Source organism: Archocentrus centrarchus, chromosome 10 (genome assembly GCF_007364275.1).
Source record: "Archocentrus centrarchus isolate MPI-CPG fArcCen1 chromosome 10, fArcCen1, whole genome shotgun sequence".
Classification (NCBI taxonomy): Eukaryota; Metazoa; Chordata; class Actinopteri; order Cichliformes; family Cichlidae; genus Archocentrus; species Archocentrus centrarchus.
In genome coordinates, this window is record NC_044355.1 from 790 (window position 1) to 27,327 (window position 26,538).

Sequence of the window (26,538 nt, forward strand, 5' to 3'; positions counted from 1 at the left end):
TGATGGGGAGGGCCCCCAATCAAATTTTGCTTAGGGCCCCTTCAAGGCTTGGGCCGGCTCTGCTCTGATAAGACTCATTTCTAATCCTGTCCACTTCCAGCTCGGCCTCCTGCCTTTTTTGTTAGTGTCTCCAAACCAAACCTCACAGCTGGGCTCACTGCGGGTGTGCTGCTCCTTTAAAAACACAGGAACCTTTGATACTATCGCCGCTGTTCCCTCTCGGACTCATGTACAGGTTGGACCACAGTACAGTCAGTTTGCTGTTCCTTCGGCGTGCAAAAACCGTGAAAAATCCCCCGATCGGAGCTGTCGTCTTATATTTGAGTTCTGACTGAAATAAAACTTTAGCAGAACTCGTGTGTGCTCGGTGGGTGGTGGGAAAAGCCGAACTGGAAGCCGGGAGCCGCCGAGTTTGGACCCGGAGCGGCGAAGTGAGCGAACCGCTGATGCTACGTGTACAGTTAGCTGCGGAAGCTAACGGAGGACTGAGGCTGAGCAGCTGCGGGCAGATGTTCAGCAACTGTGAGCAGCTGTGAGGCCCGGCATGGAGCACAGTCTGCTCTCCGTGAACACCTACAAATGAGGAGCGATGGAGGAGCGAAGGCTGCAATAACGACCCTCTGAGGAAGAAGGAGGAAGAGGAGCTGCTCCGGACACCATGATGTATTCATCCAGGAGGAAGCCCGTGCTTTACTTCAGAGAGGAGCGCAGGTGAGAGCACCTGAATTCTGCGCTCCCGTTTGCGCCTTTTTCACCGTTTGAGGTGGTTTCCTGCGGCAGCGTCAGAGCTGCACAATAGGAGCGGAAAACCCGGAAACTCTGAGAGAAAAGTCACGAATCTGCGAGTTAGAAAATAACATTTATAAGCAAAACACGAGTAAACCTGGCGAATACATGAAAAACGTCAAAATTAGGAGGAAAAATAGAAAAGAGGGGCACATTTCCAAGACATAAGCGGTGACTTTAGAGCAATAAAGGAAAAACAGCAGCTTTATGGGTGGAAATTTTGGAGGAGAAAATGAGTAAAAACTATCAAATTCATAAGGGAAAAAAGGTTAATTTTACAGGGAAAAAACTGGCACATGTACAAGGAAAAAAAACAGTCAAATTTACAAGAGAAAATACTGTGAAAACTAGATTGAAATGAGTAAACCCACTCAAGACAGGAACTCAAACATTCAAGACAAACTTGAAATAAAAATTAATCAAAAACAAATCTGAGGGATGTTTTTCTATTCTGATTCACTGCAACAGCACAAAACATGGAATAATGAAGATAAAACTCAAATAAACATTTAACAAAAAAAGAAACAGGCAGGTTTAAATCCAGTAAAAAAAATCTGGTGTTTTGTTCTTTTTCAGTTAGCCTGTTTAATGGTAGGTGTTACGGTGACACAGCCGGATGCACTGAACTGAATTAACTGATTTATAAATGTTTTTTTCATTCTGTGAAAAATGTCTTTTAACTGGTTTCTGTGGTATTAAATATTAAAGCTCTGAGAGGAAAGCTCATTAATGTTCTGTTCTGGCTTTGAAGACATGACCCAGGTAAAGCTCCCGGGCAGCAGGAGAAGTGAGTAAAATTTAAGCTTTGTTGCCACAAGCCGTTCCCAAACTGTGGTTCAGGGACACCCAAAGGTCCTTAAAGTAACTCTATTAGGAGTCCTTCCTCCTCTCTTCCCTCAGTTTCTCATCCTCACCTCTTCACGTCTTAAAATTCATTTATATTTCTGTGTTGAATCTGTGTGAAGCCTGAAGTTTACAGTTTTTTGTTTTCTAATTAGTTTCCAGAATGGGTTTGCTTTCAGTTTAGTATTTATTGGCTGAACATGTTTGCTTTTAGTTTAGTTTATATTAGCTTCAGTGCTAGTTTTAGTCTTTGTAATAAATATTGTGACAGGGGTAGGGTTTTTTTTTATTTTAGGTTTAGTTATCTGTAATAACCTTGGTGTGGCTAACATCATTACCAGTCTTCCTAGCTGTGCAGGTGTGCCTGCGTTGCTCTGCAATTTCGTTGTCAAACCTCTATCTGACAATAGGTTTCTCTTTGAGTTGATACACCCTCTTCCAGTCTTGGCACTAGAAGAAGCTGCCAGAAACATTCAAGAGGAGCCACCAGTTTCTCTCATTATAGGCAGGACCAATTACAAGGTGCACGTCAAGTTGGCGTCGGGTTTCAGAGGACAGGAGTTGTTTTGGCTCATCGTGAATGTTAATGCTCCCATGAGTCTTTGTGCTCTGTTGTTCAAGAGAGCGCCCCTCTGGATGCAACAGTACCTGAATAATCATCCTCTAACTTTTTCTCCACCATTGTCTTTATGTTGACAGCTGCTGATTATTTCTTCACCATTAATGACACAAAATCCAGCTTCTGCGTCATACCACGTTACCTTAAGGGACATTTCTGGTGTAGTGTTGAAGCATTTTAAGCTTTCTGTGTGAATTCATCATCCAAGCTGTAAAAATGTCCAAAGTCAACACCTCAGAGTATCTTAATGATTCTTTATAATCCCTGGACTCGACCCGTGAGGAATCCACTGGTTATTTTTCTGTTTATGAGACACAGTTTGGGAACTGTTGACTTCTTGTTGTTGAGTTTCTCCTTTTTACTGATTTCTCTGCATGCGAGAAACAACTTTGATGTTCAGCAGCTTGTCGACTAATTGACACTTCAAGAAATTCTCTGTAAAATAAGAAAAAGTGCAACATGTGTGCATTCAGGAATCTAACATGGAAAAATTAGGTATATTTGTGCAGTATTATATTTATAAATCCCCACACTATGATTTTCAGTACCATGAAAAAAACTTTCTAATTTTCTTTTGAATGAATAGATTCGGAGATGCCACGCAGTGTTAATTTTGACAGCAAATTTTGATTTAGTTTTAGTCATAGTCTTTTGATGAAAATGTAATTTAGTTTTAGTCATAATTTAGTTATCTGAATAGTTTGTTTTAGTCTAGTTTTAGTTGACGAATTATTGTAAGAATATAGTCGACTAAAATATAAAGGGTGTAAAATGTAAATGCTTTTTCTTCAGTTCCCTTGAATTAGTCATTATACACACTTACACAAAATTAACATTTATTAAAAGTTATGGAATATTAATAATATTAACATTAGTGTTTCACCTGCTTCCCACACACCTGATCATTAACACCAGCTTACTGAGATAATGTGAGCATTTTACAGTAGGACACGCTCTGAAAGGTACAGGGCAGTGTTCAGGACTAAGATTAGGAAAGGCTAATCCACCGCGGTGTGGAGATTTTCTCTAAACACAAACGCTAAACTGGGAAAAACACTTTACCCTGCATGACATTAAAATTAATTTGGTCTTCCCAGGTTTAGAGCAAATTTGTGCAAATGTGCATTTGATTGGATGTTTTCCTAACTTGTCCCTGCCTTTCACAAAATTAAATCAGTTCTGATTGGATGTCGTCTCCGCCAAGCATTTTTGTCTCATTTTCATTTGTTAACAAAAGTGTCAATTAATTTAGTCATTGTTTTTATCCTTTTAGGTAGTTTTTATTTAGTTATCGTGTCATTTTCGTCATAAAAAAAGGGTCGTTGACAAAAACTATGACGAAAATATTTCATCAACGAAATTAACACTGATGCCATGTTTGGATCATGTGTTGCAGTGCACTGCACAAAAATGCCAGCAAGGGGCAGTCTGTACTGAGCCCAGAGAGCTGTGAAAGATGGCGAAGTACTGATAATGACTTTATTTAAGAAAAGAAAAATACAGTGAGAAGAAAGTGTTCGACCACAGAAGAAATAAAAAGATGAAAGATCTCTTTGAAGAAAATGTATAATGTTTGCTTGCAGCGCTGAGATTGATATGGCCCCACAGGTGTGATCCCACAGAAGTGATCCCACAGGCGTAATGTAACACTTCAGTTGTTTTATTTCAGCACCTGCAAAATAGTTCCTTTAAACTTCAGCACTGACGGGAAGTGCAAGCGTTTTCACACGTGTTCTCTACACACAGTTCCCATGATGCACTGTTTCTTTCATCTTTTTTACTCTGTTTATACCGCACTCTGCATTTAATTAATAGTTATTATTAATCTCTGGCTCTCTCCAACGTGTTTATTTTGTCCTGTCTCTCTCCCCTGAGCCCCAGCCGGTCACGGCACATGACTGCCCCTCCCTGAGCCTGCTTTTGCCAGAGGTTTCTTCCTGTTAAAAGGGAGTTTTTCCTTCCCACTGTCACCAAGTGCTTGCTTGTAGGGGGTTGTTTTGATTGTTGGGTTTTCTATGTATTATTGTAGGGTCTTTACCTTACAATATAAAGTGCCTTGAGGCAACTGTTGTGATTTGGCGCTATATAAATAAAATTGAACTGAACTGAAAAACTCCACCGAGTCTTCCAAATACGGTCTCTGCTGGGTTCAAGAAAACATGGTGGTGGGCAAACCACCAATGCTGAAGCTCCAGAAATTGTCTGTGGTGAATTGTAAGGAACGTATGACAAAATAAATAATAATAAATAAGCTTGATGCACATCACCTGGGTTGGTCAGTAGTGGACATTCCAACTCTGGTTGCCTAGGTAACTGCTAATGTATTTTACCCCCCATTCATGTCAGTCAGCAGTATCCTTCACCGTGGTTGGTTGACGTTTTAATCACATGCCTTGAACCTGAGAGAAGTTTGACCCGGGACCCCTAACCCACTTTACATTGGCAGGTCCCTTTCTACCGTCACTGCTGGCTGTTGCTGGTTGTTTCCTCCAATCTCCTTGTCCATTCTGTATAATGACAAATAAAGGCATTCTATTCTATTCTATTCTGTGTCAACACTCCTAACATCCATGTGTTACTTTGCTGCATTCACTGACTACAGAAGAGGCAGCATGATTCTAGGGTTTTAAAACTTTGTCAAACCTCTTTCACAACTCATGTTGAGGCCTTAATCAGTGATTGGAGTGACATTTCTCCTTAGTGATGAACCCTTATTCACCCCGAACTGCCTCTGATTGCAGGACTTATTCTCATTGCCAAACTCTAAATTTGACCCCAGTTTCAAGGGTCACAGGTCGACATTGTTAAATAGAGTGAAATAATTTCCCTGCACATGTAAATAAACCTGAATCTGAACCTGGCGAGTCTCTGACGCCTCCTCCTCCTCCTGTGTTTCAGGTTCCTGTCCAGTAAATGCACTGTCTACAAGCTGTTCGGCCTCTGCATGGTGCTGGTGTTCGTCTCTCTGCTCTGGCTGCAGCTCAGCTGTTCTGGTGATGTGTCCACTATACACGGAGAGCGATGCACGCCTCAGCAGCCAGCGCCACCCTGCCCAGCCAACGGTCAGACATCCGGGGCGGATGACCCGTCCTGGGGGCCTCACAAACTTGCCATCATCGTTCCCTTCAGAGAGCGCTTTGAGGAGCTGCTTGTGTTTGTTCCCTTCATTCACACATTCCTCAGCAAGAAGAAGATCCGCCACAAGATCCTCGTCATCAACCAGGTGGATCACTACAGGTGAGTGCACCACCTCCAACCACAGAAGAAGAAAACGGGTCAAACATATGACCCAGGGGTGTTATAGGGTTAATTGTGACTGGTTGTGTGTTTGTCAGACTCAGGCGAAAGCAGCTTACAGTAATTCCATTTTGGTATCATTTGGTTGAAGGAAGTTTTTCGCCATCAAGGATCTGATTTCATCTGAACGGTCAAAGAGGCTCTTTAGGGGTAGCACCAGGCAGATAAAACAGAGTATCATCTGTACAAAGATTTATTGTGTAGGAGTGAGTGTTGTGTATCTGAAAGACCTGGAGCTGAGTGGTTAACTATAGTGAAAATAAAAAAGGACCAATAATGGAACCATGAGAGGTGCCACATTTAAGGGAAGCAGGAAATACGTTTCCTGTTCTGATAGAGAACACTCGAGCTTTTAAATAAAATTTAAAACTAGTCACTGCAAGCAGCACAGAAATTATATTAAGGCGGATTTCTTTCCTTTTTTCTCAGATTTAATCGGGCATCTCTGATCAATGTGGGTTACTTGGAGAGTGGTAACGACACCGACTACCTGGCCATGCACGACGTGGACCTGCTTCCCCTGAACGAGGCTCTGGATTACGGCTTCCCCGAGGACGGACCATTCCACGTGGCCTCGCCAGAGCTTCACCCACTCTACCATTACAAGACGTATGTGGGAGGAATCCTGTTGCTCACCAAGAAGCATTACCACATGGTACTGACCCACCCCACGCCTCCTTTTGGAATACAGTAGAATAGAAAATACTTTTATTGTACACACAGGTTGCATAATAAAAATTAAAGTGTAATCCTTCCAGGTGCCTCAACAATAAATAATAAAAACAGTATAAGTAGTAAAAAAAGTTAATAAAAGTCAATACAAGGCCTCCTTGATTATGGAAAAAATCATAATCACAATTATTTTGGTAAATATTGAAATCACGATTATTTAACACGATTACTCACTGACTTTGTGAACACTGCATTTATTGCACTTAAAGACTAGTGGTCTCTGGAGCTTGAAAAAGGCGACTGGACTTCTTTTTGTCCAGTCGCCTTTTTCAAGCTCCAGAGACTACTATGACCTGGATGACTGAGAATCTACACAGACTTAAAGACTAGTGAATACCTTGAAATCTAGTGAATTTCTAAAATCTCTTTAAAATAAATGCTAAATTTAAAATTAAATACAGAATGTATAAATAAAATATAAAAATACATACAATATAAAAATATATAAATTGCCATATAAATAAGTACATTATAAATAAAACAAATAAACAGGAAGGTAATTCCAGTTATCATGACTAGTAATACTAGGAATAAATAGGACCAAGTTTTTTAGACCAAATAAATTTGCTCACATTTTAGTGCCACAACATTCTGACAGATCCTGTACATGTATTCAAAGGTTTGGTATTAACATTGGCAGGGACGTGAGTCCAGTCGGTTTCTGGGGGGTGAGGCAGTCATGTTCCGGTGCGGTACTATACACGCACAGAGTGAATATTGGTAGCGACATCACTCTGCCGTCTCTTGCTAATCATGCCCCGTGATTGGTAGGGACATAACGGACGTTATTTGATATTTTTTGGGAGGTGCATGGCAGGTTACAGCGTAGATTTCCTGCTCGATAATTAACGGTAATTAACACATAATGCAGCTGCTCAAGCCTAAGTGCCGGCAACATTGCTGGCCACTTACGAAGGTTACGTTGTAGGGCCGCAAAGACTCAAAGCTGCAGAATAAATCAGGGCTAAGAGTATATGGAGTGTAATGTGACAAAATAATTTTAATAATCGTATTTTGTCAGTTACACTGTTTTTGCGAATATTTGGAGCAAAAATTTATATCAAATTTTCATTAAATGAACAGCCCTATGCAATACATAAGCAAATTAAAAGAAAACCAGCCCCAACACACACATGAACACACACATGCACGCCACCTCACATCACTGTCCATTTAAAAGCACAGCATTCAGTTCAGTGATGGCTCTGGAAAAAAGATGTTCCTCAGTTCCTTTTGGCCTTCATTGTCCTTAAGTGTCTGCCTGATGGCAGCAGCTGAAATAAAGAATGACCTGGGTGTAAGAGGGTCCTCCTCTGGAGGCGAGGCAGAGGACAGCCTGTGATCTTCTGAGCTGTATTAATGACTTTCTGGAGTGTTTTCCTGTCCCCCGCTGTGCAGCTGCTGAACCACACGCACAGACAGTAAGTCAAATGCTCTCTACAGAGCAGCAGTAGAAGGACACCAGCAGAGTCTGGGTCAGGTGGTTGTTCCTGAGAACCCTCAGGAAATGCAGTCTCTGCTGGGCCTTTTTGACAGTGCTGGTGGTGTTAATACTCCAGGTCATGTTGTCCTCTGAGACCAGCTCCACTCCATTCCCACTGATGAACAGAGATTGAGTGACATTTGTTATCCTCCTAAAGTCCACTACCATCTCCTTTGTTTTAGTGATGTTCAGGATCAGGTTGTTCTCATTGCACCACCTTGACAGCCGCTGCAACTCATCACGATACGCAGACACACATTTTTGTGAGGATCCTACAAAATATGACAGGCTTATTGAGACCTTGTGCATGAATCGAAGTGGATTTCGAACAGGATTGTCCCCTCCACATGGTCTCATCTCTGCAGCAAGTTTAAAATGAAATAAATTGAAGCAGGGAATAAATTTTGTGTGGTTTAAAGATTCAGAGATATGTAGACCAAGAGGGGATGCAGTGGTTGTCCACCAGGTGGCACTGTTTAACTTGGCTGGTTAAACACGGTTTAACCAGCAGATTTAATTCCAGCAGTTTGAAAACCTTCAACCGCTTTCTTTTTATTGCTGAAGATATTTTCTGAGAGCTAATGCAGAAATTAAAAAAGTTTTACGCCTCTGTGACCCACCCCCCCCACCCCCCCGCAGTGTAACGGCATGTCGAACCGGTTCTGGGGTTGGGGCCGAGAGGACGACGAGTTCTACAGACGGCTGAGAAAAGCCGAGTTACAGGTAAAAATGATTTCTGCTTCATGTTTGTGGAGTTTAAATAACCTACTTCATTAAGACTTAATTAATATTTGAACATTAAGGCCCTGCTGGAATAAGTTTACTGATTTTATTGTTTATAGAAATAAATCAGTGATTTAGGACCCTAAAATGTTTGAAAAACTCCTAAAGTTTTTTCAACTATATAAAAGAATTTGATCAGGTTTCACACATGTAGAGTCAAAGTGGCTCCATACAGTATTTCATATGAAGAGCCCCATGTACATGTATGAAATTTAGTACACACATGTAACATCCCAAATATCCTCTCGAAGCTTCCCGAAGCCCAACATGAAGTGTACCATTTTGAATTTAAGAGGCATGTTTTGCAGCATTTTTTTCATTTTCTGGGGTTGTACTTTAACAAACTCTTTCTAGAAATTTGATGGTTGGATTTGGTCAGCCTGAACTGACTGTGGCGATGCTAAATTGGGAAAGGGCGTGGCCATGGTGAACTGAGGAATATAACTTGTTGGCTTTCAGAGGTGCAGGGTTTCTTCTTTATCCGTCACACAGTAATTGATTAGCAGACCAATAAGTCTTTAACTTATGTCTTTGTGTTGAAAGTCCTGCGGCCAGTTCTGGACAGTTCATTGGTGATGGACAACAGTTTACGGCTTTGCTTCCTCTGTTTTTTGGGGGGGTTTTTTCTCTGCAGCTGTTCAGACCGAGTGGCATCACCACAGGATACAAAACCTTCATGCACATCCACGACCCAGCCTGGAGGAAGAGGGACCAGAAACGGGTCGCAGCTCAGAAGCAGGTACAGGAATCCACTTGCTACAGAAATACACAACCAGTCAAAAAAGTGCAGACTTCAAACTATGTACCAGTTTTAAAATTACGATGATAGGCCAAGTAAAACCAGAGTTATTCCCAATAATTTATGCCATGCTTTTTGCTGTATATTGTCCTCACCTTCCATGTGCGTTTTGTGCAGAAATAAACGGTGAAAACGTGAGTTTCGCTAACAGGAAGTGCTTGCTAATAAAAACAAAACAAAACAAAATAATTCCCGACAACCCGTTTTCTATTGGTGGAAAAATGCACCATATCAACCAATCAGAAAATTATGCGGTAAACATGATGCATTTGGCTGCTGAGGAACAGGTTAAAAAGTGGTAAAAGACACAACATTACTGGCAAGTTTTGCCTGTGATGGGCCCCTCAGTCTTGTGAAGGACAGAAACTGTTTTTTGAGGTGGCATAAATAATTTGTCTAGCATCTTAATGTGAGTTCTGATTGCTCTGCAAGTAGTTGTACAGAAAAATGCCTGAGGCCTTTCCTGAATTTTAATGTGAATAGTTGTATATAACGTTATTATTTACTATATTTTTACCAAGTTTTGAAAATGTACAACTTATATTTGCATTTTAAGTTGTAAAAATAACTTGTTTAGCATGCTTGTGATTTTTACAGTAAAAAAAATTTCTAACTTTTTTCCTACTCAGATTTTATGTTTTTATGTGATTATAAGTCCAATGTGTTACTAAATGGTAAATGGACTAGCTCTTATATAGCGCTTTTCTACTCAGTATGAGCACTCAAAGCGCTATTACAACATGTTTACATTCACCCATGCACTCCCATTCATACAAGCACTTCCATGTTTGCTAAGCTAAGTGCTTTTTTAATTAACTATCATTCACACACATTCATACTCCGACGGGACGGTCGGAGAGCAACTTGGGGTTAAGTATCTTGCCCAAGGATACATTGGTATGTAGCCTGGAGTAGCCAGGAATCGAACCGCTGACCTTCTGATCAGTAGGTGACCTGCTCTACCTACTGAGCTACAGCCACCCACAAAATTTTGACAGTAAGGGTTAGGGTAAAATGACAGAATAACTATACAGTCACACATGAGGTGGTGCTGAAAAAAATGATACCAAACAAGGCAAGGTAAACAGTTTCTAAGGTCAACTATGAAGCTAAAAACAAAAGTAGTCAAAAATGGCCAAATATACCCCGGACTAGTGTTGTAGTCAAGACCACCTAACCCGAGACCGAGACAAGACCAAGACCAGAGGATATCAAGACCGAGACAAGACCAAGACTTTTAGGGTCCAAGACCGAGTCGAGACCAAGACCAAGACCGAGGGAGGGCGAGACCGAGACAAGACCAAGACCAGTGCCTGATGCTATATGACATAATATAATGTGAAAAATTATAAAAATCACTTCTCAAATTGATCTGAAAGATCCACATTCCCATAAAATCACCCTGATATTAAATACTCACAGCTCAAATAAATGTAACCATCTTTATTTAATACGCCTGGGTGACTTCCATCATTTATCACAGAATGTAAAACAATTATTCATAGTTTATCACAATACTCTTAACTGTTCTCTGCCTTTCATAAACAATACATAAAGTTATGTTGTTTTTAAACCAACAACAATCTTTACAAAAATGTGCGCTATTTCAAAACCACATAGCTAAATGTGTAAAAATGGCAAAACAATCATCGACAGAAAAAACTAAAGCTATAGGTTTCTCTCATATACAGATTAAATACCAATACTTTTTAATAATAATTATGAAGAATTTTCATTAAGTTTAACTGGTTTGAGGTTTTTTCCCTTTGGATCATTAATTAGTTAAAACCCAGGACAGAATTGGGCAAAGTTTATATGTAAGTAGAAAATACTTTATCAAAATAAAAGTTATTGTTCTGAAACAATAGAACATTAACAAAACAATTTTCCCCATATATTGATGTCTGAATTTTTTTATTTATTTATTTATTTTTTGGTAAATGAAGTGTACCAAATCATCACTCAAGAACAAATGCAAACTGTTTTCCAGGTAGATTGTTCAGAAAGTATAATACATAAACTTAATAAAAATGTCCCTTCGTTCACTAATTTTCTAGATTTTTTCTTAAATAAACAAGCTGTACAAAATTAAATTTAATTTTGCTTTAAATGTTTCATAGCAAATTCCTTTCCTCCCCCCCAAGTAAAATATGTTATGTGTCACATGACAGTATAACAAACCACTGTGGGGAGGGGAGGAGCAAAGTGTGCCTGCTCTGTGCTGTGACAGGTGCGACACTTAGACAGTCAGCCTGCATCTTTGATGAAACCACAGCACTGCATACAGGAGAGAAACTGAAGCCAAAGTATCGATCTCATTACACTGATATTGATCAATACCGATATCATCATTGGTATTGCTATTATCGATATTAGAATCGATCTGCCCACCACTAGCTCAATGTACTAATGGTGGAGAAACAACTTACTTATCTGCCATCATTGGTAGCCATGGTAACTACAGGGTTCAAGCAAGAAATATTTTTCAGCCCAGCCCTAACACTAATACTAATTAGTAAGCTAATGCTAAGCACTAAATGCTGCTTCCACTTGTTAATTGAGTGGAGGGGCCTACAATGTAACTGGAAACCACCTCTGAAGCCTAGGCAGTAATCACAGTCTTTGTGGACGTGTAGTTACATTTCTCGAGGTGCATGTCAGGTTAGGTTCAGAGAGGATTTTCAGTTATGTACAATGGACCAATGCAGAACTCTAAATCAGGCCTTATTAGATCGATAGAGTGAGAAATTTTGCATATAATCCAGAAAAGTTACATTTATGTCATGCATTTAATGTGTCCCAGAGTGCCGTCTCCTTCCACTAATGGGTTTGCAGAAATCACATAAAAAGCATACACAGCAAAAACATAATCCAGATTTTTTAACGATCAGCTGCTCAAAGCATTTCCTATATTCGAATATCAGCCACCATGTTAAGAGCATAAATGATCACATTTTTAATGCAACAATAGGAAGTGACATCATCTTGCTGGGAACTGTAGTTTTTTATTCTTGAAGGCCTCTCATAGCTCCACTGGTGCTGAAAACTAATGTTTGATTATGGCTTTCTGAATACAAGTAGGACTGCAACTATCAATTATTTTAGTAATCAAATATTCAATTTATTACTCTGTCAATTCATCAAGTAATTGGATAAGAAATAAGTTTTCATTTTAACAGTTCATCTGCATATTTTAACTTCCGTAATGCAGATTTTTCTCTGTGTGAAACAAACAGAAGTGTACCAAATCATCACTCAGGGTGGATGGAGCAGCTACAAAGTTCTCTTTTCTTCATGTTGCTGATCAGGTGGTTGATGAAGGACCTCCAGCTGTTTCCCAGTAAAGGTTTTAAGGTGGTTACAGGAACAAGAGCTCCTTTCACTCCACCTGAGCTCACGATCTCTGCCTCTTTGCAGTTGCTGTGCCTGTGCAGTCTGACTGCACATAAAACAACTGCTGTTGTGTTTTTGTTGTAAAACTGGGGGCAGAATGAGCTTAATGCTGTAATGCTTTTTATTCACAAGCATCCTCCAAATTACGTTTCTACTGCAGCTCTATTTTTAGATAAAAAACATTTTGACGGAGCCTCTCGGTACTGAAGGGGGTGGAGGGGGGCACGGAAAGATTGCCAGTGCTAATGGCAGCCCCTGCTAGCAAACTGTGGTTATAGATCGTTCTGGTGGTTACAGCTGACATAAAGAAAAAATAACAGCTGACATCCTCTACACAACACACGCGTGCACATTCAAACAGCACACTCACAGCACAGAGCAGTGAAGGCGTGGAAAAACTTCTAAGCAATGATCCACTCATATTAAAGGGTCAGTTTTTTTTTTTCCCAAATGACGGAAATCAGTTGAAGCCACGGTGAACTAACGTGGATGAAATGCTCCGCTTACACGGAGACACCTGAGTTGTAGAGTTAAAAGGAAACATCGAAGCAACAAATTTGTGTCGAGGAAATGTAATAATCAAATTGAGTTAATCTAAGAATCGTTGCAGCGCTAAAATTTGCATTAAATTTTCAGTTTGTGTATCAAAATACATGAAGGTTGGTATTTACCTTTCATGCTGGGATTTTTTTGTTGAATAGGAAGCCTGAAATTTTCCTTTGATCTTCGTTTTCCCTCTTACTTCTTGGGTTCATCCCGGTTGTCATTTAATTGCCATTTTAATTTCTGTAGCCCACGAAATCAAGCGCACACATGACCAAACGTGCACATTTTGAATGAAACTGTCCGTGCTCTGTAGTAGATTGCAAACTGCGGCGAAATGATAGAGGCCTAAGCTGCGATAATAGCAGCGACGAGGGCAGAGTCTGCGAGGTGCGCTCCTTTGAGAGGCAGAGGAGCGCAGTCTTTGTTGAATTTGAATCAGTACGTTTTGCATCCAATAAAAGCAAAGATGTTAACAAATTAACTGGACAGTATTCTGGCAATTTAGTGATATTTCCACAGCTGTGGTCTTGACTGGTCTTGAAATAAAATCCTGAGTCCGCAAGGTCCAAGTCCATGACAAGACCGAGACCATCAAAAAGCGGTCTTGAGACCGGTCTCGAGACCAAGACCGATCTCGAGTGCTACAACACTACCCCGGACCCCAGAGGGTTACGCTGGTCATGGGGAATGATCGAGAGATGTTATGTAAAGTGTGCAGAAAAAATATAAATTTCACGTGGAATGGTGTGACAGTGATCAAATCACACCGAGCATCCACCGTTCACCAGCAGCGGATTTGCGTGCGCGTGGGGAGCAGATCCCTATTTCGTTTTTTGGTGCTACACAAAGCACTGTAACTGCAACCTCAAGGCCAGCTACGAGCACAAGTATTGCCATCACACCTCAGCAGCAATCCAGTATTCCAATATTCTTTTTTTTTTTTTTTTTTTTTTTTTAAGAGCTTTATTTGTCACATACATATACATGCAGTGAGATTCATTCTCTGCATTTAACCCATCACACACATGGAGTATGTAGTACACACAGCACAGCACAGCATGGAGCAGGGGGCAGCCAAGGGGCACCCGGGGAGCAACCTGGGGGGGTGGGCTTGCTCAGGGACCCACAGTGATGCCAGCCCGAGGATTTGAACCAGGGTCCTCTCAGTGATGAACCCTCTTCTTCTCCCCTAGGCCACCACTCCCCTCATGATGATTTATTTTCTGTTGGAAAATAAATCATCGGCTTGTGAAACTTGAATTTCATTGCATTTTGTTTATATTCTTAAAAAAACAAATTTCCTAAGTCTTCTTGAAATGCATTTGGAATATTAATGTGACTTAGTCAAGACAAAGTCACAGTCACACCTTCAAGTAAGTGGGATAAAGTTTTGTCTTTGGTGAGAGATGGGCTATCATCTTACATGGCTTAGTGCTGTGAATCCACCGCTACCCCCAAAAAGGCTGCTGCTCGATTTTGTGCTGGTAGTAAAAATATTGTATAGGTAGTAAAAGGTAGTAAATTGAATTCTAGGATTCCTGTATTAACCCTGAAAATGCAACATCTCACTGTGGCCTCTGAGTCTTTGCAGGTTTTAAACTCAAAACAATGTCCCCCCCCATGTAGGAGCAGTTTAAGGTGGATCCAGAGGGGGGGCTGACTAATCTTCGTTACGAGGTGGATTCCCGACAGGAGTTGATCATCAGTGGTGCCCCCTGCACCATCATCAACACCAGACTAGAGTGCGACCAGAGCCAGACGCCCTGGTGTCTTCTGGGATAGCGCGCAGCCGGGTGTGAGGACACCGGTTTTCGTTTCGGACTGAAATCAATTTCAAGATAAATTTTTTTCATGGATAAATCTGCAGCTGGAGCATCCAAACATCTGTTTAATTTACTCTTTCAGGTACATCAAAATGAAAACTGCTGTTGTAGTAACAATAATGATTTGGATGAAACGTTGTGAAGACGGTTTCTTAGCGGAGCTGAAAGCGGTTTGCCAGTCTGACCTCTGACCTCAGCAGCCTGGACAGACGGACTGAAGTGAGACAGGCAGATCTGTTTCAAGACTTGTTTTTCCTGTTTATCTTCCTGGTACCTGCTGGCATCGTGTGAATGCAAACCTGCAGCCTGTTTCTTTAGTTTTTACCCTCAGCTAGGGATTGTGCAAATATAAAGCAGAGCAATGCATGCTTCGCCGGACGTTACGAACGTTTGTTACCCCTGCATCACGTGAACCTCACAGGGTTGATTTTTATCTTTTTACCCACGTTGGAGGTAAAGATGGAATAAAAATTCATCAGTCAGTAAAAGTGCTTTTTATTGTCCTGCTGAAAATGGCTGCACCAAAGTCAGAGTAACGTTCCTTCATTGGTTCGTTTTTTGAGTTTTTTTTTTTTTTTTTTTTTTAAATGCACACTTTTAGCAGCATGACACGTGACTACTCTGATTTCACATTTCAGAAATAAACTTTCAGTTTAAACAGACCCTTTTCCCCTCAGGCTGGTACTAAACCACCTCTGTCACATTCACACACTTTTCACATGTTTATTTAGCAGTAAGGAACACTAGTGTGATTTTTTTTTTTTTTTTTTTAAATGGGATGTGAGCACACAATTTTTAAGTATCGACAAGGGTGGTTTTGACTTTTATTTTGAGAAATGGATGATCGACTGGTGGCCTGAGAAACCTAGAAAAGCACAGGTGTGTGTGTAATTAAGTAAATTTACTTAAGTACTATGCTGTACTTGAACATTTCCAGTTTGGCTCATTTTATTTAAACTGTTTCAACAACAAGTAGATGGAAGCTCTGTGCTTTTACTGCACTACATTTATTTGAAAATAAGAGCAAACCAGTTGGAGTGCAAAGGTCTGAAGATGATTTCTGAACTGAATACAATCAGTTTATATCATCGATCAACATGATGTACTAAGAGAAGTGGCATCATCGACAGTACCAACGATGGACACAACTTCCACGCCTGAAAAGTGGCCAATGCAGATGTACATTAAACCTGCATTCCTTTTAATAGCCACCAGGGGGCGATACCTGTGGTGCAAAAAGACTTGTGGTCCTGCAGAGGTCTGTGCCTCTTGGATTTGACCTCTGTAAACACTTCTGATGAGTGTACAGACTCAGTCACTCATTTCAGGTCATACTGAATAAATATTAAGGCCATTTTTTTCATTTTGGTCACTCTTGAGTGTCAGAAATCCAGGATCTCATTAGCCATTGACTTGTAAGCATGTGGTTTCACAGTCAGGTCCACCCCTCGCTCATCCAGTTTCCGAACACTGAGATGGCAAAAACGTAGCCACTGTGACTCCACTCGCTGGTCCCCATTTTGACAGCACATGAGGAACATCTATCATTTATACTGGGTGGAGCACAGGTTTTCTCCTGAGATCAGCTTTATTACAATCAGGTCTGCTGTTTAAACCTAAACTCTAACAGCTGATTTGCATTGTGTGGAAGTGTGAGGCTGCAGGTTCAAACAGCTTCTACAAAATACCGAGTTACATCCAGTGAGCCATCATGCTGTTTCAAGCAGAGTGCTGTCACAATCCTCATCCAGGTGTTTTGGGATTAGACGTCACAAGCAAGCAGATGTGAGAACACTCTGAGATACTGCAATAGAATAGAATAGAATAGAATACAATGCCTTTATTGTCATTATACAGGATGTACAATGAGATTGGAGGGCCACTCCTGTTCAGTGCCATGTAACAGAAAATCAAACTCTCTAAAATAAAAATATTATAATCTAGTATAATCAATATAATCACACTGATGTGTTAGCAATTTGTTAATCACAGAGTAATCCATCCCCTTCTTTATTAGCCTTTTTGACTCCAGTGGGACCATAAATTATCAAATGAATATTATTTTGTATTTAGTAAGACGTGACAAATCAACAGAGCACATGCTCGTCAAGAACATTTTTTACTGAAATCACAGATCAAGTTAGAGAGGCTTATTTTCTCATAGACATCAATGCAATCAAAAATGCTGCCTAGAGGAGATCAGCTGCTGTATTACAAGCAGGCCTGCCATGAAAACCTGAAATCAGTATGTAAGAACTGACCTGTATGGGACTGCAGGTATTTATTACAGTCAAATTAAAAAATCTGATTCCCAACCATCTGTGGGCAACAAACAGTTCCTGCCAAATTCAGAACTGCATGAAGTGTGTTCGATTAGACATTAACATACTTCAGATCTGATTGCTTCACATTACAACATTTCAGTATGGTACGTGATGATCTGGTACTGTAGAGAAGTAAAATGAAATGACTGCTGATGTTGCACTGTGGAGTAAAGACGTGCTGAGGCTTTTGTGCTCTCCAAAGTTTTAATCATGGACCAAAGTCTGTGGGGTCAAGTGACTAAAATCCTGCAAAAACTGCAAACATCTCTGCCAGTGATGAAGGGTTAAAAGCCACATGGGTGTCTCCCTCTAAAGCTGTTATGTTAAAACCAGTAATCTTGAAGAACTGAAATGTGTGGAGCTCAGCATGGAGAGTACTTACAACTCCACCAATGGCCAGTTCTACACTTGCTCTGACACAATTTTCCTGGTATTTCAAATAAATAATCCTCCCAGCAGCCATCACGGCCACATTAGCTGCAAAATAAGGCTTTTTTTTCCTAGCAGTAAATAATTTTGCAGTAAACTGCCTGCCACAACCATTTAAATACCCTCCTCCCAAAATGTTGCACTCTGAAAGCGAAGCTTCCACAAACATATGCAACAAAAATGCCCATATCCATTCCTTTCAGTCACCTGATTATCTAAAGTTATGTCTGTTGCACTGTCTTGTATCAGTCTTTGCTCAAAGCTAATATAAATTATACTCAATTCCAAAACTCAAACCTACTAAAAATGTTAGAAAGTTTCTTTTTTTTTTTGAGAATCAAACATTGGCCTCCAGGTGCTTCATACTGCAATGTAAAGACCCTACAATATTTGGGAGAGAACCTCAACCAGGGTTATTATAGTTAACGAAAACGAACGAAATAACGAAAACTGAAATTGAAAAAACATTGTCGTTAACTGAAATAAATAAAAACTATAATTAAAAGGAAAAAACGATAACTAATTAAAACTGAATTGTGAGTTTACAAAACTAACTAAAACTAACTGAAATTATCGATAAACTGACTTTCATTTTAAGCCTTGTGGATTGATATGAAATCATTGTTTCCGCTCTCGGAGTTTAAGCTGGGAGCGCCACAGGACAACTGTGTGAGTGCGCATGTGCGTGCGCTCACCGCGCTGGTCCGCAAAGTAATGGCTGCGGTCTGCCGAGAAAGCGGCAGAGTCCCGTATGGAGGTTCTTTGAGTACAAACACCTGCACACGACCACAAGGTAATTAACACACACAATCCAGCTACACAAGCATAAATGTGGACATGAGGTCGGCAGCTTCTGTAGGTTGTGTACAGAGGCCGCAAAGACCCTGCAGGTTTAATTAGCGAGCATCTAACCAAGCTAGCTCTAAAACAGAAGCAGCTTCAGGTGGTGAGAACATCAGGATGCAGCTGGATTTGAGCTTTGACTCCTTCAAAGAGTTTGTTTTTGTCAAACACCACATGTAGGTGTTATTAATCTGCTGCACTGATGCTGAAGTTTATTGTGGAGTTTATTGTAGAATTTATTGAGTTTGGGAGTTCATGTTTTTCTTTGTTTCTCCCTGTTGATGTTCATGTGTGTCCTTAATAATACACAAATTTAGCATGTCTTGTGAACAGTTGGTTGTTGACTATATTTCTGTAAACTGTATCTTTTGTCAAGTTTTCATTACACAATAGTCACTTTTGCGCCTTGAATCTTGCACCTGATCAGGTATGAAAATACTAAAACTAATACTGAAACTAACTGAAACTAACTAAAACTAAGCATGAAACCAAAAATAAAAACTAATAAAAACGAGAAAAACCACTCTGAAAACGAATTAAAACTAACTGAATTAGAGAAAAAAAAGTAAAAACTAACTAAAACTAAACTATAATGTAAAATCCAAAACTATTATAACTCTGACCTCAACAATCAGAAGATTGGGAACCCTCCAGCAGAACCAGGCTCAGGGAGGGGCAAGAAAGAAGACAGTTTAATAAGAGGCAGCAGTGGTGAATAAACACCCGGCTGAAAACAGGTGAGTAGATAGTAAACTTGACTTTGGGAGAGTGAGCAATGAAAGGCTTTTTCATGAAAAAAAAAAATCTCCTTTTCATTTCACCTAAAGGAGGTTTCACCCCTTAAGACTAAATTCAGGGAATAAAAGTCTTTGTGGACGTGAAATGAAATAGAGCCAGAGGAAATGTTCATGTCCAGGTGAGCGGGCAGCTATAATCTCACCTGTTCCTCCACAATTACACTTGTACATCCGTGCAGCACTACAAAGACTCCTACTAGTTGTCACTTCCTCTTCTCTCCTTGTTTACAGGTTAAGTTGTGACTTTTATTATGACAGTGCGAGTCTTCAGCAGGCAGGCCAAAGGTGAATATGTATTAATGCAGGTGCTTCTCTTAATGAACCTCTGTGGATCTGCCAATAAAATCCCTCCAGAACTGACATATTATTTAAGTGGTTCAGATTATAAATTTAGGAGGTAAACTTTTGCATCATGAAGAGAATCAGTTTAAAATCTTGGATTTAAATACAAACATTCACAGGGACGGTACTGGACTACATTAAGTTCTGTATCGGAAATGTGACTGTTAGCAAAAACATCCGGGTTTTCCCTAACCAGAAACCCTGGATGAACAGCCACGTCCGTTCACTCCTCAAAACCCGTGATGCTGCCTTCAGGTCAGGCGACAGAGCTCTGTACAGTGCTGCTCGAGCTGACCTGAAAAGAGGAATTAAAAAAGCCAAAACGGACTACAGGAGGAGAACAGAGTCCCATCTGTCCAGCAATAACACTCGGGAGGTGTGGCAGGGCATTCAGAACATCACAAACTTCAGAGGCTGTGATGTGACTGCAGGAGACCTGAGTGTGTCACTAGCAGAGGAACTTAACTGTTTCTTTGCTCGCTTTGAGATGCCTCAGGACCACCCATCTGCTCCAGTCCTGCCCCCCCCACCAGGCTGCACCCCACTCACTGTCCAGGAGCATGAGGTACGGCGCGTGCTCCTGGCAGTGAACCCCAGGAAGGCTGCCGGACCAGACGGAGTACCTGGCAAGGTGATCAGACCGTGTGCCCACCAGCTCACCCTGATTCTCACCAGGATTTTCAACCTCTCCCTGGCCCAAGCAGTCATCCCCCCCTGCCTAAAAACAGCCACAATCATCCCCGTGCCCAAAAGGTCATCTGTCACCAGCCTAAATGATTACCGCCCTGTGGCCCTCACACCGGTAATCATGAAGTGCTTTGAGAGGCTGGTTCTCCAGCACATCAAAGACCATCTGCCCCCCACTTTCGACACCCATCAGTTTGCATATCGTGCAAACAGATCCACAGAGGATGCCATCGCTGTAGCTCTCCACTCTGTGTTGAGCCACCTGGAGCAGCAGCAGAGCTACGCTCGCATGCTCTTTGTGGATTACAGCTCAGCGTTCAACACAATCATCCCGGACATTCTCACCACCAAACTGCACACCCTGGGCCTCCCCCCTCTCACATGTTCCTGGATCAAGGACTTCTTAACCAACCGGCCCCAGACTGTGAGACTTGGCCCCCATCTCTCCTCCACCCGCACACTGAGCACTGGCTCCCCACAGGGCTGTGTGCTGAGCCCCCTCCTGTACTGCCTCTACACCCATGACTGCAGTCCGGCCCACAATAACAACCTCATCGTCAAATTTGCTGACGACACCACAGTGGTCGGACTCATCTCAAAGGGAGATGAGGCAGCTTACAGAGAGGAGGTCCTGAAGTTGACAGCCTGGTGTTCAGAGAACAACCTGGTACTGAACACCATGAAAACCAAAGAGATCATCATCGACTTCAGGAAGCACAGGACTGACCCAGCTCCCCTCTACATCAACGGTGAGCGTGTGGAGAGGGTCCACACCTTCAGGTTTCTTGGTGTCCTCATCTCTGCTGATCTTTCTTGGTCAGATAACATCACAGCTGTTATCAAGAAGGCTCAGCAGCGACTTCACTTCCTGAGGGTCCTCAGGAAGAACAACTTGGACTCAAACCTGCTGCTGACCTTCTACCGCTCATCCATTGAGAGCCTGCTGACGTACTGTATCACAGTATGGTACGGCAGCTGCACTAAGGCAGACAGGGTCAGGCTTCAGAGGTTAGTCAAGACAGCACAAAGAACCGTTGGCTGCCCTCTCCCCTCCCTGATGGACATCTACACCTCCCGCTGCATTAGCAGAGCAGGAACATCATCAAGGACAGCTCACACCCTGGCTTTGACCTGTTTGACCTGCTGCCCTCTGGCAGGCGCTACAAGTGCATCAAAGCCAGAACAAACAGACTCAAGAACAGTTTCTTCACCAGAGCAATCACCACCCTGAACTCACACACTCACCCACCGTAACTGTGCAACACCCACATCTCTGTGCAATATTAGATTATTCATACTGAACAATATCTAACATTCCTATATTGTGTAATATCCAGTATTCATTCACTAGTGCAATATTCATCATCTTCATTTTTATATGTATGCACTTATTTACTTTTCTTACAATGTACAGATGCACCAATGTATGTATATATTTTTATACATTCTATTTTTTGTATATTTTATACATTGTTTATTTTCTGTATATTTCTTGATTATACTAGACTATAATATTTTTATTTTTTATTTTAGAGAATTTGATTTTCTATTGCATGGCACTAAACAGGAGTGGCCCTCCTATCTCACTGTACATCCTGTAAAATGACAATAAAAGGCATTCTATCTATCTATTCTATCATTCACTGAGTGTGCTGACAACAGTCTAACACTACAGTGTTGTGTCACTGTAGTGACAGTACAATGACAGTACTGTCATTGTACTGTTATATCATAACCAGGGTGTGACGGAGCGCCACCGTGGTCACTGATTATGGGCAGCGGACATGAAAGCGTCTCCACCAGGATTCACACATTTCACAGTTTATTTACGTCGGAAGTGGGAGAACAGCGTTATCGGCGTGGTAGAAAAGTAGAACAGCAAAAACGTCTTCACGGCGCTGCCGAAAGCCGACAGCGAATGGCCTTTTGTTTTTGTTTACTTACGGGTCCTCAGGATGGGGTGCATAGTCTGTTAGGGGAGTCGGAAGCGCAAGACGAGGCTCAGAGCTCCCGGTGGTTAAATGGTAGGTTTGCGCGCACATTTTGGGGTCATGTGAACTGCATTATTTTGTTTGTTTGGTTATTTTTCTTTTTCTTACAGTTAACTTACCTGCTTAAGTTACCAGTAAATAGCTATGTCAATGTGTTTTCTTTGTTTAATTATTTTCAATCAATCAACTTTATTTATAAAGCACTTTAAAATCAAATGCAGTTGGCCAAAGTGCTGTACAAATCTAAGCACAAACAAACAAAACACAGACATAAGATAAGGAAAGGATTAATAAATAAATAAATAAAACCACAGCTAAGAAAGTAAACAAAGAAAACCAACATCTCAAACTGAGTTAAAAGCCAATAAGAAAAAATGTGTTTCAAGAGAGGACTTAAAAGCAGAGAGTGAGTCAGCCTGCCTAATGTGCAAAGGAAGATCGTTCCACAGTTTTGGGGCAGCAACTGAAAAAGCACGGTCACCTCTGGACTTCCTCTTTGTCTTTGGAACAGTCAGCAGTGCCAGATCAGCTGACCTGAGTGAACGTGAAGGAACGTACAGGTGGAGCAGATCTGACAGATATGACGGGGCGAGGCCATGAAGACATTTAAAAACAAATAAAAGAATTTTTAAATCAATCCTAAAATGAACTGGGAGCCAATGAAGTGAGGCCAAGATCGGAGAAATGTGCTCACGTTTTTTGACCCCAACTAAAAGCCGTGCAGCAGCATTTTGGACCATCTGGAGCCGGGCAAGCAGTGTCTGACTGAGCCCAACATAAAGTGCATTGCAGTAGTCTAGGTGAGTCGTAATAAAAGCATGGATTAAAATCTCAAAATGATGCTGATGTGACCTATGTGTATCTGGTGTCCTCTCTGAGTGTAGAAATAAATCACGAGAAGCTGCTCAGGTTGTGGCATCAGTTGTCTTTAATTCTCCATCTGCATCTGCAGTTTCACAAAATGAGCACAGAGGTAAGGTGTCTCTGGTCAGCAAAACAAGCGCTCCTTCTCATGAGTGATCCTCGCGACTCTCAGGATTACCCACCATAAAATAATAAAAACACTGGAGATTACAGTGACCGTATAGTGGATATTTTTCTTTTACAATCAATCCAGTGGAACTAACCTCTCAAAAAAAAATAAACAAGTAAATGTTCTGAAAATAAAATAAACTGACATTTTATTTACTGGATGCCATTTTCTTAGAGTTTATAACTTAACAATGCAAAAATAAATGAACTCTTTTTATATATAAAACTGAATATATAAAACTCAGTAAAGTTGAGTATTAACCATCTGCTACAATGATAAAATGCTATTTGATAAAACATACCTGCAGTTTCACAAAATGAGCACAGAGGTAAGGTGTCTCTGGTCAGCAAAACAAGCGCTCCTTCTGCAAGGAGGAGTGATAGCGTTACTGCGCGGGAATTTCCCACGTTTTCACACAACTAGATTCTTCTAAGGCACGACCATAACGACAGAACAACAGAACGATCGTGACCTACAGTAAACATAGTTCAATAATATACACAAGTGAAAACCATAAACATACTCCATAAGCATGACAATCATATTTCTTTGTCAGACATCGCAGAGACATGTTACCTCATGAGTGATCCTCGCGACTCTGAGGATTACCCACAATGCCTTGCTCCTAAGGGTGAATGCAGTATGACTTTTGACCAGCAGATGGTGCATTTTAGCAGGATTTAACACGAACCATTTTAACTATGTTACATACACCCCCCTTAAATTCTGCTAAAATGGGGCCTATCAGATAAGAAAAATACAAAAAAAAATTGAACTCACACAAGGTTAACTGTGTAGCAGCAAGAGCACAAGTCCAAGTCAGTTAGAAACTTTCCATGAGGAACAAGTTAAGCAAGGGAGTGGCCAATTCTCTCGCCAACTCAGACATGAAAGATGCCATATACACCTCTCAGTATGTGAACATTGCTCTAAGGCAGAAGATACTCAAAAAAAATGCTCAAGGATAACATTACTGCACAATTTCTCAGAACAATTATCAAGTTATCCCACAAACATAGTTTTTACAAAAGAAAACAAGGAATCAACAGTTGAAACTGAGTCATCAACATTTTGCTCATTGATTTCACAAATGAGACGTGCTGGGGGTTTTACAGGTCTCCCTGATCTAGTGCAAAGAGCTGGTGGCTGTGTACAAACTACGTGGTCCTCAGTCTGTACAGCTAGTTGTGTGTCAGTCTTGTGCTCAGGTGAAAGAACCTGATGAGCATCCCCTGCTGAGGGCTGCAAGGGGGTACTCTGGAGCTCAACGCATTCAACAGTGTGGTCCGATGAGGGGACCTGTTCAACCAATGGTTCACACATAGCCTGTGGAACAACAGTCGCCTCAATCTCTGGGGCTGAGACACTCATGGCTACATCAAGAGAACACCCAGTTAGACTGGCTTCAGATTCCCCTTCACTTGTTTGGTCTAGTCGCATGAGCCAGTGAATTGTCTTTGTCTCACTGTCCTGTACATCAGCTGGAGGGTCTGGCTCACATTGTCCACTACCAGCTACTGAAGAACAGCTTGACTCCAGTTCGTATTCACCTCCCAAGGGGAGGAAACTCACTGGGAGTAGGAGGTTTCTATGGACAACTTTCTCCCTCAATGTCACAGGGTCTCTGATGCAGTACACGTTTATGCCAGGTTTTACAGCTGCCACTTCAAAAACTGTGAACTCCCATTTGTCAGCAATCTTTTTCTTCCCCCTTTCACCGCGATTAGCGAGCAAGACTCTATCACCAACAGAGAGAGGTGATCCTTTGGCTTTGCGGTTGTAGTTCTTCGCTTGATGGGCTTGTTCCACCCGGCTGTTCTGCCTGGCAATGCGGGCAGCTTCAGCCAGATCACGTTTCAGATGTGAGACGAACTCACGATGGTTGACAACAGTACTAGTAGGAAGAACATGCTGGAAAACAACATCAACAGGTAGACGAGGAATTCTCCCAAACATGAGGAAAAACGGAGCAAAACCTGTCGTCTCATGTTCAGTACAATTGTAGCAAAATGTCAGCATCTGAAGCATCTGTGGCCACCTGGCTTTGGAGTGTGGTGGTAAAGTCCTTATCATGTTCCCCAGCGTCCTATTGTATCGCTCCACGATACCATTCCCCATCGGATGGTATGGGGTGGTGTGTGACTTCTGAATGCCTGCCATGTCCAGGAGCTCCTTAATGAGTTGGCTCTCAAAGTTGGCCCCCTGATCGGAATGTATACGTCTGGGAAATCCATAGATACAAAAAAAGTCATTCCACAGGCGACGGGCAACCTGCCTTGCAGACTGATTCTTACAGGGAAATGCATGCGCTAATTTGGAGAAGTGGTCCGTTACAACCAAAACATCAACACACTTCTTGTCAGTCTGTTCAGCAGTCCAAAAGTCAATGCAGACTAGCTCCATTGGTTCAGTGGTACAAATGTTCTCCAGAGGTGCACGGTCGTTTGGCTCTGGGGTCTTTCCAACCACACAACGAAAGCAGTTCTTCACATGATTGATGATATCCTGCTCCATTCCTATCCAAAAGAATCTTTGCCTGGCAAGGGACAGAGTGCGAGCTTGCCCCTGATGGCCTGCAGAATCATGAAGGCCCTGGAGAATTTGAGCCTTCAGGGAGCCTGGGACAACAAACTGGTAAATCCGTGTGTTCAGGTGCCTGTCCTTTTTCACCTTATACAACAATCCATCCTTGATCAAAAGTCTGGGCCAGTGTCTCAGCAATTTCACTACACTTTGAGATTCACCAGTGCGTTCACGTCTGGTGGGCCTTCTATGTCGCCGGACATAAAAGAAAACCCTGCTCAAAACCTCATCTTGTTCTTGCAGGTGAACAAGTTCACTCTTCGGCATGGAAGCAGGCTGAGCAACACTCGCAAGCTGTGGCACATTAGGGCCAACCCCTCCCATGCAGCTGATACTGCCAGAGTCATGTGCAGTCAACACAGCAGAGACATCCTGGGAAGAGAGAGAACCTTGAGAGAGAGGCAG

General features: G+C 41.6%; 1 protein-coding gene and 1 long non-coding RNA gene across 2 annotated transcripts; one reads left to right on the forward strand and one right to left on the reverse strand.

The window, feature by feature from the left end:
- The first annotated feature begins 222 nt into the window (after positions 1-222).
- Positions 223-15,619, forward strand: b4galt7 (xylosylprotein beta 1,4-galactosyltransferase, polypeptide 7 (galactosyltransferase I)). Its single transcript, XM_030739424.1, has 6 exons — positions 223-711; positions 5,147-5,485; positions 5,975-6,200; positions 8,400-8,483; positions 9,178-9,282; positions 14,908-15,619. The coding sequence occupies exons 1-6, from the start codon at positions 659-661 to the stop codon at positions 15,061-15,063; spliced, it is 963 nt and encodes a 320-aa protein (XP_030595284.1). The 5' UTR covers positions 223-658; the 3' UTR covers positions 15,064-15,619.
- Positions 15,620-23,427: 7,808 nt separating this feature from the next.
- Positions 23,428-24,143, reverse strand: LOC115786485 (uncharacterized). Its single transcript, XR_004020432.1, has 3 exons — positions 24,127-24,143; positions 23,852-23,914; positions 23,428-23,548 (listed from the first exon to the last, which is right to left on the reverse strand). It is a non-coding gene; the product is annotated as an uncharacterized LOC115786485 (long non-coding RNA).
- Positions 24,144-26,538: the final 2,395 nt, after the last annotated feature.